At 36.2% G+C, this 16,619-nt stretch overlaps 1 protein-coding gene across 1 annotated transcript in view; it reads left to right on the plus strand.

The window, feature by feature from the left end:
- Positions 1-16,619, plus strand: part of NRXN3 (neurexin 3) — a 1,476,736-nt gene that overhangs the window by 1,118,669 nt on the left and 341,448 nt on the right. The window contains 1 exon segment of the mRNA XM_058567468.1: positions 12,517-12,698. Coding sequence (XP_058423451.1) covers positions 12,517-12,698 — 182 coding nt within the window.

Raw genomic sequence — 16,619 nt, forward strand, 5'->3', positions numbered from 1 at the left:
CACAGTGGCTCTACCATTTTACATTCCCACCAGCAGTGCAAAAACGTTGCAATTTCTCCACATCCTTGTCAACACTTACTTTCTGTGGTTTTGATAATAGGCATCCTAATGAGTATGAAGTGATAACTCATTGTGATTTTGATTTGCATTTCCCTAAGGATTAGTGATGTTGAGTATCTTTTCATGTGCTTATTGGCCATCTGTGTACCTTCTCTGGAGACTATCTATTCAAGTCCTTTGCCCACTTTTTAATTGGATTGTTTGTTTTGTTGTTGTTGAGTTGTAGGAGTGCTTTATGTATTCTGGATATTAATCCCATATCAGATATATGATTTGCAAATATTTTCTCCCATTCTGTGGGTTACCTTTTCACTCTGTTGATAGTATCCTTTAATATAGAAGTTTTTAATTTTTAGGTCTAATTTATCTATTTTTTCTTTCATTGCCTGTTCTTTTGGTGTCATATCTAAAAAATCATTTCCAAATTCAATGTCATGAAGCTTTGTCCTTATGTTTGCTTCTAAGAATCTTGTAGTTTTAGCTCTTACAGTTGGGTCTTTGAATCCATTTCAAATGAAGTTTTGTATACGGTATAAGGTAAGCATCTAACTTCATTTTTATGCACGTGGATATTTAGTTCTACCAGCATCATTTGTTGAAAAGACTCTCATTTATCCATTGAATGGTCTTGGCACTCTTGTAGAAAATCATTTGACCATCTATGCAAAGGTGACAAGCTATTGATTTTTATGTATTTATTTTGTATTGGACCAACTTACCAATTTATCTCATTAATTTTAGTTTTTAGATGAGTTATTTGGGATGTGTATGTATTCAAACATATCTTTTAAAAAAATATTATATTCTTTCCCTATGTTTTACAACTTATTTCATTTTATTGCTTTAATGTTTTAGTAAGAACTTATAAAACAATGTTGAATAATCTTGCAATAATGAACATCTCTATCTTCCTGATTTTAATGGTAAAGACTATATAATTTACTATTTAGTATGATGCTACAGTTTGTCTTTGACAGTCTCTATCATATTTAGAGTACGTTTTTCAATTCCTGTTTTAATTAGAGTTTTTGAAGGAATGGCTGCTAAAGATTTTTCAAGTGCTTTTTAAAATCCTGGATGAAATTATATTCTAATTATACTTTAAGTAGGTGATGTAATGAATTTTGCTAATAAATACCTTTATATTGAAATACACTATTTCTTATATTCCTAGAATGATATATTATTCTTTTAATGTACCATTGAAGTTAATTCATAAAAATTTTTAATCAATGTTCATAAGTGAAATTAGTCTGAAGTGTTTTGTTCAGTTTTTATGCTGCATATTTACTGGATGTTGGTATTAAGATTACGATGGATTTGTAAATGAATTGGGGGAAATTTCTAACCTTGCCTGTTGTTTTTTTAATTTGAATAACTTAGGAATTATCTTCTCTTTCAAAGTTAGATAAAACTTACCTGTAAAATCATCAGGCCTGTATCTTTTAAACAGTAGAACTCAAATCATCTTTCCAATGGTTTCTGTGGTCATTAGTCTATTGAGTGTTTCTACTTTTTCTTAGAAACTTTTGGCAAATTATATTTTTCCTAGAAATGACCAATTTCTTCTGGTTTTCAAATGTATTTCTCTAAAGTTCTATAAAACATTCTTTTATATTTTTAATATTTTTTGTATCTATAGTTATATCTCTTTTATAATTTCTACTGTTCTATTTTTTTCTTTTTTGTTTTTCTTATTTCTAGTTTTTCAGGTGTTTGTATACTTTCTTTAACATTTTAAAGTACAAGCTTTGGGTTTTTTAACTCTTCTATTATTTTTAAAATATGTTGGGTAAATTCCAGCTTTTATTAATCATCAAATGCTAGCTTATTAATTTTATTCATTTTTATAATGGCTTAAGTTGAAAGTTCAGTTCATTTATGTTCATTTCCTTTATTATTATCTAAGGCATTTTATTCTGAGTAAAGACTTGTCTTTAGTTTATAGGACTTGATATTAAAGCAGTCTCTTTTCATTAATATTCTAGTCATAGGGGTTTTGGAGATGTATATATATATATGTATCTGTCTACGTGTATATATATATATCTAAATATATATACTTAAAAAATGCTATTCTATAACCTAATTATGGAAATCATTAAAGATTTCTTTGTCAACAAGAACACAATCAATTTTACAAGGGCTCCAATTTGAAATGCATGTGAATTACTGAATGTGCTCCTTTTCTTAGCCAGGTTAAATTCCTGGCTAACTTATCACTTGATCATCTTGGTCATTCTTTGCCAGTTCATTTAGCAAGCACTTATTGTGCCCCTGTGCCTTCCAGGCACTGTGATAGTACCAGGGATTCTTTACTATCCAGCACTTCTCTAGTTGTGAAAGAAACAAAATTTGAACTAGCTTAGACTAAACAAGTTAGCTATTGAGAATTTTATATAAGAGGGACAAAAGTACGACTTCACAACATGAACCATTAAAACCAAGTACTCAAAAGATGATAAGATTTTCTGTGTCCAACTCTTTTTTTTTCTGTCTGCAGGTTTATTTTATTTTTTTTCTTTTAATTTTTTTTTTTGTTGCAGTAACATTGGTTTGTAACATTGTATAAATTTCAGGTGTGCATCATTTACTTCTATTTCTGCATAGATTACATCACGTTCACCATCCAAATACTAATTACAATCCATCACCACACACATGTGCCTAATCAGCTCTTTCACCTTCCTCACTCCCTCCTTCCCCTCTGGTAACCACCAATCCAATCTCTGTCTCTATGTGTTTGTTTGTTGTTGTTTTTATCTTCTACTTATGAGTGAGATTATATGGTATTTGACCTTCTCCCTCTGACTTGTTTCACTTAGCATAATACTTGCAATGTCCATCCATGTCACAAATGTCTGTGTCCAACTCTTGACTCAACAGTTCGACTTCACTCTTTGAGTCAGGGTTTATTTTCTCACATCTTCTTCCTCATGACGGGAAACAGTGGCCATGGCAGCTGTGAGCCTCTTATGGCATTACTTAATCATCAGAGAGGTACTGATGGAGTGTTTCTCTGGTTTCAGGTTACCAAAAAATTCAGTGAAGTGCTCTGATTGGTCTAACTTGTGTTAATTCACCACACTTTGGCCAATCAGCTGTATGTAAAGGGCAAAATCTGTTAATGGCTTGACAATTTCCATTCAAATCACATGATTGGTATGGGAGAAAATAGTAATTTCCATGTGAAGGGGCTTAATGTTTCAAGATTAAGAGGGGAGATGTGCTGGGCATATAGAAAAATGGTCTCCTACAGGCACAAGAACTTTAGGGAGTCCCTTCAACTTGAGGTGATCACCATAAAATGGATATGCTAAACTATTTCTAGAGCTCTGTATAGTATACATGTTAGCTATTTTGATCCTTACTCCAACTCTTTGAGACGAGTAGATAGAAGAGGTATTATACCTACCTTCTTAATCATGGGAAACTGAGGCACAGTGAAGATAAATGATTGGTATAGAATAGGAGAATGGACCATAATAGTTGAAGTTTCTTCCCTTTACTTAATTCTGACCTGGGTTCTATTTTTTCTTTCTTTTTTTTTTTTTTAATTTTTTGTTTATTGCAGTAACATTGGTTTACAACATTGTAAAAATTTCAGGTGTACATCACTACACCTCCACTTCTTTTTTTTTTTTTTTAATTTTTGGTTTATTGCAGTAACATTGGTTTATAACATTGTAAAAATTTCAGGTGTACATCATTGTACTTCTATTTCTGCATAGATGGGTTCTATTTTTAAGAGATATGTGTCTCATAGAAGCAAGAGTCATTAGTCTTAAAAATATTAGCCAAGTTTTCTAGGAAAATCGGGTTTTATGAATTATAGCCACAAAACACCAAAGTCATCTGTTTATATTCCCTGCCCCTTGAAAGTGTGAAGTCCATATAAATCAGGTATTTAAATCAAAGTACTGGAAATAAGCAACCACTCTTCATCTGTATTTCCTTTTCAGAGAATATTCAGTAGTTAGAAATCCCTTGATTACTCATATTAGAGAAGGTATTTCAAAGCTGTGGAATAAAAGGAAGAAAAGGAGACAGATGAATGCGCTCCGAATCTCCCTTTTATTCTATGTCCCATGAGATGTCATCAGAAGGAACGTGTTTCAAAAAAAAATGCTGCAGAAAAGGCTGATGAGTAATTGTAAAATGATTATTTTTCTTTTCATTCATTTATATTTTGCCTGAGGACAAATGTATATATGGTCTTTGCACTTAGTTAATGATCTCTAAAATACAATGATAACATTACTATTCTTAAAAATGTCATATTGCTTTTCTACTATATATTCTTGTTAAGTTAAATCTAAGATGTATTCATAGATACATGTATTTTTATATATATACATATAGATACATAAGATATATGTATATATATTACTAAAAACAGTTTGCAGTGTAATTTAGGAACTGATGGGTAACATAAAACAGTTTGACTAAAAATGGCTGTGATTTTCTTATCTAAGCCTGTCAAAAATTCACCAAAGAAAAATCATTCACATGTCTTTGTGGTTAGATTTCTTTTATAAATTGGAAGCTGTGTTCTACTCCATCGTAGGAGATGTGGTGAACCCTAACTGATGAGTATTTATAAAATATTTCCACATTGAGATGAAATGACAAAAAGCTGAGATGGATTGATGAGTAGATGCCCAAATGACAATGTGAAGATATGAAAGTATAGGTGAGCCAAGTTTTATTGATTAATTCAACAACATCTATTTCCTGAGCATTCACAGTGTTGATAGAGAGATAAATTAAACAGCCCTGTCCTCCAGGAGCTCATGGTACAGAAAGGTTCTGGATTTTCATTTTGTTTGACAATAAAACTTAATATTCCTTTTCTTGAACATGAACACTGTGCAATTTCCTAAGACTTATTTTGTTTTGCTATATAAGAAACTAGCTTGATTATAAAAGTTAAATTAAGTTGGCTGTGAGAGAATCTCTGAAATAAACCTCATTGTAGAGTCCACCCTTCAAAACGTGGAGTTTTATGTGTGTGTAATTAATCAGGAGTAGCCTATTGTCTGACCTTGCTTTATGTACTTTACAGAGCACCGCTGTCATTTAAATAAGATAAAATCATCTCCCCTATACTACCATTTCCATGGTAAGGGAATTGAGTTTCCATCTTGTTTGCTGGGTTTTTGGTGTGTTTTTTTGCCACATGTTAGAAAGCCATTGTCCTTTCCTCCATCATCATCCCCATCACCACACAGATACATAGGTAGAGGTAAAAGGTAAGCATATTAGGGATTCACTTTGGCATAATGAAAAGAATGTAGATCATTGAATTAGATCTGGATTAAATTCCTGATTCCTCTAGATCTTGAGCAAGTTATTTTACCTCATTCTAGAGCTGCTCTCATCTTTAAAACTAGGATAGTGACTATCATGGGCTGAATTTTTCCCCCCAAATTCATATGTTGAAGTCACAACCTCCAGTATCTCAGAATGTAACCGTAGTTAGAGATAGGGCCTCTAAACAGGTAATTAAGTTAACATGAGGTCATTACGGGGGGCCCTAATCCAATATGACTATTGTTCCTATAAGAGGAGGAAATTAGGACACAGATGGGTAAAGAGGCTAGACCAAGTGAAGACACAGGGAGAAGATGGCCATTTACAAGCCAAGGAGAGAGGCCTTAGAAGAAACCAGCCCTGTTGACATCTTGATCTTGGAATTCTAGCCTCCAGAATTGTGAGGAAATAAATTTCTGTTGTTTAAGCCACCCAATCTGTGGTACCTCGTTATGGCAGCCCTGGCAAACTAATACAGCAACCATATCTAAAGTGAAAGGTAAAGGAATTTGAAATAGTATACTGTATACTATAATATATAATAAATGATTCATACATATAGCTAGTATGAGTATTAATATTAGTATTAACATTGGTATTATCATTAGTATTGTCGAGCACTACCAAAGGTTTGTGAAAGAAATAATTGTCCCAAGGGAAAAACAATGAGCTTATGAAAATTCTTCTAAGCAAGGAGGAATTTAAGTGTGTCCCTGGAAACTTTATTTTTAGATTAATTTCAATGTGGAAAGCATTGACTATGCTATCATTAATCAACTTCTTTTTCCTAGTAGAAGAATCCTGGAATCTGATGAGTAAAACTAACTTTTTAAAATGTTTTTCTGATGTAATGTATTTCTAGAAATGTCATTACCTCTGAGATTCAGAAAGGGTCATGAAGTGTTGGTCAGCACTCGTGAAAGTGGCCAGAAACTATGTGTGATTTTATTTTACTCAAACTTTGGGGGAATACAGGTGTATATAAGGAATCACAGCAGTAGGCCATCTAAATAGTTGGCATCAGATTTGGAAATAGCACAATTATTTGGTTCCTTCAGACTCCCTGGAAAATCCGTGAAAACATTTCCCATCAAAAAGTCCAACCAAGCATATTTGCAAGAATGGGGTTTGTACATAACATATAATTATCCATGAAGAATGGTTATTTTGGTGATATTCACCACTGGAATTAAATAACGGTGGACTTTTTTTATTCGTGTAAAAATTTGGCTTAATAGGTAGAACTTTGTTGATATATTTTTCCCCCATCAGCTTCTAGGGAATCTTTGACACTGAATACAATATATAACGGCTTCACTCTGTGCAGAAGTTTGAATTCCAACATTACCAAGCAGATTTTCTACTAAACTGAACCAATCTTTGTTCTGCTGGAAAGTCTCTGAGTTGGAATCTTTCTTTCAGAATACTGAGACTTGCTCTGAAATGTTGCCTCTGTGTTTTCTGGCTTAATGCCCTTTGCTTTTAATCATTCTTCCTTCAAGAAAGGAAGGAATTGCCCCATATGGAGGGAGCCTTCACCTTGCCTGAACATTGTTTAAGAAATGGGGCTTGGCTCTCCCTGATGATATACTTGACTCAGGCAATGTTGTCAGTTTCTCAGTTAGCTGAGCAGTAAATCTGATCATTTCTTTGCTAAAGATAAAGGATGTCCTTTAAAATAGAGGCGATTTCTCTCTTAACGTTCAGTCTCTCCAGTTTTGCTTTATTTAAGGCTACTTTATCATTGGTTTTGGTGTTTATTTCAAAAAATTCAGAGTAGATAAAATAGATCATAATAAACCATCCATTCAAGAAATACATTGCAAGGCTGTTTGTAAAATCTGTATCACTTACCTCGTAGTCCCTAGTGGCTCCCTCTGTAACGCAGAGATTTTGTTGTTCGTAGTTTTTCCGTCTGTTACTCATTCTCTTCTCCTTATGGAGCTCTTGGAATCCAGGGATTCCCTCAGGGAAGCTTGATCCCATGGGTCTGCAGGACAGCCTATGAGGGGAGAAGAGGGCAGAGTCAAGAAATGAAAGACCTGGATCTACTCTTACCACCACCACCTAACACCAGATGAAGTTGTTTAATCTCCTTGAGCCTCCATTTCCTTTTTTTGTCACAAGAGTAACAAAAATATTTGCCATTAACACTTCTGTGGCTATTAGGGGAAGAGGCATCAAATGAGATACTCCCAAAGAAAGAAATGTGAAAACTATTCAAGGCTATGAAAATATAAGGCTCTACTGTTCTGAACACTCCCACAACAGCCAGGGGTGTGTGGGGGGAACAAACTAAATAAAAGAAATGGAGAAACTATATTCTTTAGGCCATCAGTCATTACAAGATCCTTGAGCTTTATGCCTCCGTTTGCTAGAGGAGATATTTGTCATTTTCAGAGTCTTTCCATTTTGGTTTTATTAGCTATATAGTAATTGGTATGAATAAAAGATAGTTTTAATTTAATAGCAATGCCTACATCAACTGTCATAATATATTTTATGTCATTGATAGTCCATTTATTTTCCAAAAGGATTTACCAATTTACAATAAAGAACACAAATGGGATAAGGTTGATGAAAAAGTAATATAATAGAAATAAGGAATAAGGAACTTGAAATTATAGAGGAAGGCACATATATACCTTGGTGTCAAGAGATTTTTATACTAAGTTCTCAGACAATGTTCAAAGAACACTGGAGTAGGAGTCTGACATCTTGTGTCTTATCCTCATTTACCTACCATGTGGTTTGCACGTTAAGCCTTATACTTATTTTTTTACTTAGTCTGTTATTCTACCTGCTACACTTGCCCACAAGTAAATTATCTAGTTCTCTTTAAATTTAACTCTCTCAGGCTTCCCCTAGGAGATGCTTCCAGACAAGTTCCATTTTAACACCAACTGAAAATTATTTCAGGGAAAGCTGGTTTGTTTTTTGCTTTCTTTTTTTTTAAACACAAACATACAACCAATATTATATTTAAATACTTTTTGTAGCCATTTCATCTGTAATTATTTGATGGGGAAAATAACAAATGAATTCCAGATAGTCTATTGGATTTTCTAACTAAACTTTCCTTATTTTTCACACACATACACATATATATGCATATGTACATGTACACACATGTGGATGTATATATTAGTTTTATATCTAAAGTGAGTTTTAAACAGGACTGTGATTCTTTTCCTGTTGGTAATATGCTAACGTATGCTAATATCTCCCAGTAAAGTAGTAGGCTACTTGGATATGAGAATGGAAATGGAAACAATGTCATAATGGCAGAGCCATGGGGTTTGTAAGTTAAAACAGCAATCACTGTAATTATCCAAGTGGTTCTAAATAAGGAAAAGTTGAGTCACCATCAACAATTAAATTAAATTCTTGTAAAATAAGCAGTAACATGCATCAAAGATTTAAGAACTATTTATTGGAGAAATGTGTGAACTGGAAAAAAATGTATCCTTCATTCTCCTTGAGAAATCATAGATCATGACTTAATCAGCTTATTGTGTAACTACATTAAACTGCTCCCCGGAACTCCTTTATGATTTCGATGGAGTTTGTTCTACTATTATCTCTCCGACCCTACACACAGAATACACACCAAAACACACATATTCATACCCTCACATCCATCTCTGCCGTATTACCATCAGGTCCATCCCAGTAAATAGCTAGCCAATTATGAAAACAATAAGCCAAACCCATTTTTGGTGCTTTTGAGACAAAAGAAGCGGTATGTTAAATAACCTGTCATACTGGTTGACTATTTGAAGATGGAGTGTATCCACTTTATCTTGGTTAGTGGTGACAGTGTGGAGATTTCATTCCTGAAATACTCTGTTTTTGGAACTCAACAAAGCAACCTCAGCTGCTTGCAAACTTGCAAATCCTGCAATGTTAAATGGCCAAAATGCTACCATAGCAATTTTTTCTTCAGTTAAATTGATCATTTTTTGCTACCAGGCAGGAAATTTACATGGTTCTAATTATTAATAAATATGTATGATCTTAGCACCAACATAGTGAGCACAGTGAGCAATCAGAACTACTAGGCTCAGGGGAGAAAGCATGTAATGTGGTATGGCATGGCTCAGAAATGAGGATCTTTAACGGATTAAGGAGGATTCTTACAGTTCCTGAGACCTTCTCAAAAAGTTGGTTTGTAATCTACATTTAAAAGTAACAAAATTAACTTTTCAATTTGAAAACGTAAAGCAAAATAATTCCACGTTCCCCCTGGGACTCTAGGCATTTTATATTAAAATTAACAGAAATCACGAATTTTTCGTTAAAAACCATGCAAGATGGCAAAGCTAAAAAGAGGAAAAATATAACAGGTTATCAGAGTAGAAAGTTGTTAACTATTAATTAACTTCCTCCAAAGCCAGCATTGGACTATGGGAGCATTCAGGGTCTTTATTCACTCTTACTAGCAAATTCAGTACCAAGAATACATATTTTAATGCTTATTTCCACAGAGCAGAATAAGCCATATGCTAAGGACTTTTTACCTTTTATGTCCTTTTCACCTACAAAGTTAGAATTATCTAACACAGTGACATCCTAAATTCAGAACAATGGAAGCAATAAAAATATTTTTTTAAATCAGATTTTATATTTACTTACCCTAATATTGTCATAGTGAGGTTTTGTTCTTTGTTTCCTTAAAAATTGAGGCCATGGTGACCCCCTAACCACTACATATAAGAAACTGTGTATTTATCTTTTAAAATGTTCTTCCTCTTTATAATTGAGAATTACACAATAGGGCAGTGGTTAAAAAATATAAGTGGAGTAGAAGGCTTGTAAAGTTAATTGTATGGTGAGAAGGCCAGACTAGCTTTTGAAAACATGCCAGATTTTGAGCTATAGATTTGTTTTCATCTGCTTTGGTCTTATGAGAAGATGTGAAAAGAATGAAGTACAGTCAATTTTACATCATTGGTATAGTTTGTTGGTATTGATTATTGTATAATTATATTAAGCTGTGATTGGTACATGGTGAAGACAGACTTTTAGAGCCAGGAGGGTTAGGCTGGAGACTTAAAGGAACTGCCACTTATTTAAGTCAAATAATTGGGTCTCTGTTTCAAAACAGTGTTAGCAAATGAAATATTCTTTGGAACTGTTGTGAAGATCCAGCTAATGAATTTGAAAAGTCTTTACAACTGTAAAGCACCATGCCTATCTGTTGTTGTTATCAGTTTTTGACTTGCTCTTTTTATAGCGACAAAATTATTTCCTGATAGAGTATGTGTTTATCTCTGTAGCAGAATCCACTACATATTTAGGATAGAATGCGATAACATCTTATAAATGGCCACAAAATGTCACGGGCTGATTTGCATTTTTCGTGATTCTATACATTAATCACTGAGCAACCTTCAGTTTTCCAAATGAAGAATAAAGGGAGTAGTGATGACATTTGTAATCATCTACAGAAAGGGAATTATTCAAATTCTTCACAGATGGAGAGATATCAACGGTAAATCATTATATCCACATTTCTAATTTTAAGAATCTTTGAGGGTGTTTGTGGATAGTGATGAGCAAACATTGTTTTGAACAGAGAATTGATCATAAACTTTCTATACCACAACCCCAAATTCTCCAGATGACTGTGGAAGGCTTTTCAGACACCATCCCCTAAGGATTGAGAAATTCATAAAAGGAAAGTAATGTTACGCTCCATGTAATATACAAACTGAGCATACGGGAGCATCTAGGACAGTGACCTTTCAAAGAGGACAAATTAGATTCTATATGCCTCAGAATATAATATGGTTTAGTGCTTAAAAAAAGCATGACGTATGACATATACTCCTAATTCTAGCCTCATAGCAGTTTACTTTATTATTTCTAAACAAGCTGCATAACTCATTTCTTCTTCAAACACCATAATTCAACCCAGTATTCTCTATAAACTAAATGTGGACCAGTGCTTGAGACTTTAGTAAATGCTAAATATATCTGAATACTTGTCTAATGTTACTTTAAAATAGTTTCAAGGATTGGACCGTGTTCAGGGGAAAACACACGAGAAAATCTGGTGCCAAATGTTCTTTGAACTTTGAGACGAGTAACATATGGAAACACTCTCTGTGGGTAACATACATATCACCATAGAAACTACAATGATGTAGTCTCTTCTGGCTACCAAATCTAAATGCTTTTTCCCAAATTCAGATTTAAAAACTTGTTTTTAAAAATAGACTCTTTAAATTTACGAGATGCAAATATTTTCTGTGTTTTTCTTCCTGTTTGTTTTCGAAGTATCTGTACATTGGTATATTCTTACTAACCCCTGGGTTTGTAAGTAATAATAGGGAAAACACAAGTAAATAGTAAAAACCCTGGTAAATCTACTAGTAATAATTGACGATACCACTGTTCAAAATTCATTACACTCAGATTTTTTTTTTCTATGTCTCCTATATCTTCTTTTCGAAATTTAGTTTGGAAAAAAGAGATGGAAAATGTTATATAATACCAGATAAATACCACCACTAGGGGGGGAAAAAGTTAATTTTTAAAAGACCTCTGGATTAATTTTTATCACCTTTTTTATAGCAACATAATTGTGAAATAGGCAAATGCTTTTAGTCACATAACTCGGTTTTCGCAGGCTACAGCTTTCTTTTCTGTGGGGATAGTAGAAGGTCCAAGCATGAAAGGAATGATAGCTTTGGACTTCCTCAGTTTTGTGAGGCATCCTTGGAATTGCTCCCAGCTCCACTGACCAGAATATTCTGATAGCTAAGAGATGGGAGAACTCATTTTCTGTCTCATGCCCATCCCAGCCGTTCTGTTGTTGAGGAAGACAGTTACAACGTACCAAAGCTCTCAGACACAGCATGTTAATTGCCCTCTGCCATTATGCAGCAGGAATTGAAGATGTTAATAAAGTCTCTCGCTAACATCTGTTTTGTTATTAATTTATTTTGCCTGCATCTTTAATTTGGAGTGACAACTGCCTTCAGAGGCTTTGGACACCATCCCTCTCAGTAACCAAATACCAGCACGTGGGGGCCGTTTCCTCTCTGCAGCTGTCTGTGCAGAGTCCCAACAGTGAGCCTACAGCTGGCAACACACGATGCAGTGCCCTGATGGCTCCCTCTCTCCTTGCTTTCGCAGCTGGCGCTACGTACATCTTTGGGAAAAGCGGAGGCCTCATCCTCTACACCTGGCCGGCCAATGACAGGCCCAGCACACGCTCTGACCGCCTTGCCGTGGGCTTCAGCACTACTGTGAAGGATGGCATCTTGGTGCGCATCGACAGTGCTCCAGGCCTTGGCGACTTCCTCCAGCTTCACATAGTGAGTACTGGGCCTTGGCCTGGATTCTCTTGTCTTCCTGGTGATCTGAGTTGGTGAGCCAGATAAGTGTAGTAGAACATTCTAGATAGACACAGAAAAGGGGCACATGTGTATAAAAATCGCCTGAGTGTGTTGCAGCTGTATCCATGGAATGGTCTGTGTTAAGCCTCATGTTAAGCCTTCAGATATAAACAGTGATGCCCATAGGGTGCCTCTGGGATCAAAAATTAAAAATTCTTCCCTTCCAGGCTCCCTGTGTGGTTTAGCCTGTCATGAAACATTTAGCAGGCATTTAAGTGTAAATAAGAGATTTACTTGGTGTGGGTCATCTTAACCTGGTGCAAGTGGAAAGCTAACTTGAGTGTTAATGATCTCCTAGGCTGGGGGTCGGAAAAGTTTTTCTGTGAAAGGTGAGATAGTCAATATTTTGGGCTTTCTGGGTTGCACAGTCTGTGTCAGAGCTACTCAACTCTGCCATTGTAATGTGAAAGCAGCTATAGAGAATACATTAAAAAAAAAGTGTGTGACTGTATTCCAATAAAAATGTATTTACAGAAACAGGCTGCAGGCTGCACTTTGGTGACCCCTGCCCTAAGCTGCAAACTTCCTCATAGAGATGTGAAGAACATGTGATAAAATCTCAGGTCAGAGTGTGCAGGGCAAAAAAGAAACAGCACAGTGACCAAGAGTTGGTGTATTCATGTGTGTTCTATATCCAACATTTTGCTTGTATATATAAGCACAATAGGACTGCACCCTCAGTCACTGCAGATCATTAAGAACAGTGCAATTCTAAGAAATTAAAATGATTTGGAGGAAAAAATTGCTTCGTTATGAGGATAGAAAATATTTTTATAGCAGCAATTAACCCATTTTATCTCCTGTGCAGTCTGCAGTTAAGAAAGTAGGCTGAAGAAGGATATGATTCTCATCCATAAGTACCCATAGTGCAGCCACCAAGAACAAAGAGAGGAATTGTTCTCATTAGTTAGCAACGACAAGGCTAGAAAGAATGGATTTAATTTGGAGCAATAAGAATTGGGTTTAAACAGCAAGGGGGAAAAGCAGTTAAGAGGAAAGATCAACTGGGGATTACCACCAACCTCCAAAAAGGAGGAGAAGGAACATTTCCTGGGAATATTTGAATCAGAGTTTTGCTAATGTGCCGGGTCTACCCAGGGAAGCAGAGGGTGAGATTTCATTGCTGGTGTCTGGAGTTGGAGATGGCTGGCTGGAACCGCAAGCAACAAGCTCAGACCTGGAAGCAGTGCCCATCTCCAGCACCTGCTCTTCCAACATGCCTTGGAAACAGTAGCAGCTTGAAATATAAGGTGTGAGCTTGAAGCCTGTCTGGCCTCAGTGTGAGCCAGAATAGGGCAAGACTCTACTTAGGAGTCCAGGGAAGGACTGGTTAGAAATGATCACCTCCAAAATGTGGAAGCGGGGTCTTGAAGAGTTGTGAACCTTTAATGCTTTCTCAGATGCTTCAGGAACCATATGGTACTATGACCCTGAACTCAAGCATTTTAAAAAGCCATACCACAGAGCAAAGAGAAAGGCAGCCATAGTTAGTACAGTTTATCTTTATTTGGCCTCTAAGAACCGCCATAATTTACAAAACTCTCCGAGATTTATGCTGCATATAATTTAATGACTATTTCATGGCATCTATAAGTAGGCTATTATTACCAGCTCACTTGCATTTTCATGGTGATATATCTTTTTTTTTTTGGCTCAGCATGACTTACTAGGAAAAATATGATTTGGTGCAGCCATGAGCATCTTTTTCAAGTCAGATAATGTGCTACCAGTTTATCCATTTCTCCCCATTTGTGTTTTATAGAGCAGCTCTACTTTTAAGAGAAATGTTTTCTTATTTTCTGACAGTTTACTTGAAATTGGCAGTGTTTTTACAAAATGGATATGAGGATCCTGGGAACTTCTAGGAGGAACTATAGCATTCCATTTCAACATCTTAAAAGCAAAAATACAAGAAATTTTACATCAAAATGTGTAGAGCCCCCTTGGGTACTGTGGACTTATTCCAGTGATGCCCCTATTGCTTAAACATTCTGGAAAATCTCACAGATTGTCCTTCAGAGCTTGGCTTAGGAAGTGATATCATCTGATGTGTTTAGAGAAAAGAAAAAGAGACCACAACATTCTGGAATGAACCTGACATGTCTGTGGCCCTCTTGAGCACGAGGCCACTTCATTGATCTAGTAATTTCAAACCGTTGTTTATTCCCTAGTGGATTATCTCTAGGTCTACACAGAAGAGGGAAATAAAGGAATCCAAATGGAAAATCAAAAGACTTTAGGGGCTGGCCGGGTGGCACAAGCCGTTAAGTGCGCACGCTCCGCTGCAGCGGCCAGGGGTTCACCGGTTCAGATCCCGGGCGCGCCCCATGCATCGCTTGACAAGCCATGCTGTGGCGGCGTCCCATATAAAGTGGAGGAAGATGGGCACAGATGTTAGCCCAGGGCCAGTCTTCCTCAGCAAAAAAAGAGGAGGATTGGCAGATGTTAGCACAGGGCTGATCTTCCTCACAAAAAAAAAAAAAAGAAAGAAAGAAAGAAAGAAAAAAGATTTGAGGAAAAAACCAGCCTCTGATTTACAAAGACGCATCAGGAAAATGAAACCATAAATACCTCCTAAGATACTTTTATATGACTTGGACCATCTGTAAAACATGGATTTGTTTATCAAATGAAGTTTGTTTCCTTGCACTAAAGAAAATTACTCAAAAGGAAAAAAATTTAAGATCCATTAATAAAAGTGGAAAGGGTTGAGCAGGAAGCAAAATATTTCATTTCCCCTCGCAGTTTGCCTGGGAGAAGAGAAACCCACTGGGGAAAGAGGGAAAAAGTGATGGCAGACAAGAGGCGATGAAAGCAGGGTAAATCCCAGGGACAGGAGGAGAAAGGAAGAAGTGGGCCTGGGGAAGAGAAGACACGAATGCCTAGAGATGTGCTCAAGCTAAATTCTTTGAATGTGGGTGTTAATTGTGGAAATAACCAAAAATATTTTGGTGCTATTTCTGATTGGTGGTCAAGCTTGTAAGTTGGTCAAAAGCAAAGTATAAACTCTGAAATTAGCAAGTGTGTGTGTACGTGTGTGGGTGCATGTGTGAGAGAGACAGAGACAGAGAGGAGGGAGAGGGAGAGATATAGAGACTGTGTTTTCTAAGGTGATGGTGAAGGCAATTCTTAGGAATTCCTGAAGTATTTTGAGCAACAGTAACACTATCATTGGAATAAGCCCTTTTTACCCCCAAGTTACCTTATTTGAAGGGGAAGAAAATGCTCTTCCAAGAACCCCAGGGAGTCTGATCCTTACCTGAGCACCCACTCTAGAAGACCTGCCCACCCTGGAGCCTCCGGAGCAGGAATGGCAAATAGGCTCCTTCTTGCCTGCCAGCTCTCGGTGCTTCTCACTCTCTCACTTCAAGCTTTACCTTGGGAAATTGTGTGAAGGCAGCAGGCAAATCCAGCCGGTAGGTGTTCTGGCTTCCACTAGCCATGTCTGCCACCTGTGCAGAATGGGGCTTTGTGGACGGACATATGCTGCACATCCATTATACTTTCTCTAGGCTGCACACAATCCTTCCTCACATACTTGAACTTTCCCATTTCTTTTCCTTTTTCATCTAAAATCCCCATATGTTAAGAACTTTTTAGGAAAATAGATACCTTCTTAAACTCATGTTCCACTGGAGGCCCTTGAATCATTTACTAATTAGTTTAAAGTAGTCTTATTATGTCCTTCTCACACCAGACTAAGGTCAGCTTCTCTGGCAGGATTTGAGTTTTGTTTGGAGAGTTGGGAAGAAAGGAAATGAGTATGACTAATTTGGGGATATACAACATTTTGGGAGATGGCAGGAATACACGGAGAAAGCTTGGGCAGAATGAAGGCAT

Source organism: Diceros bicornis, chromosome 24 (genome assembly GCF_020826845.1).
Source record: "Diceros bicornis minor isolate mBicDic1 chromosome 24, mDicBic1.mat.cur, whole genome shotgun sequence".
Lineage (NCBI taxonomy): Eukaryota > Metazoa > Chordata > Mammalia > Perissodactyla > Rhinocerotidae > Diceros > Diceros bicornis.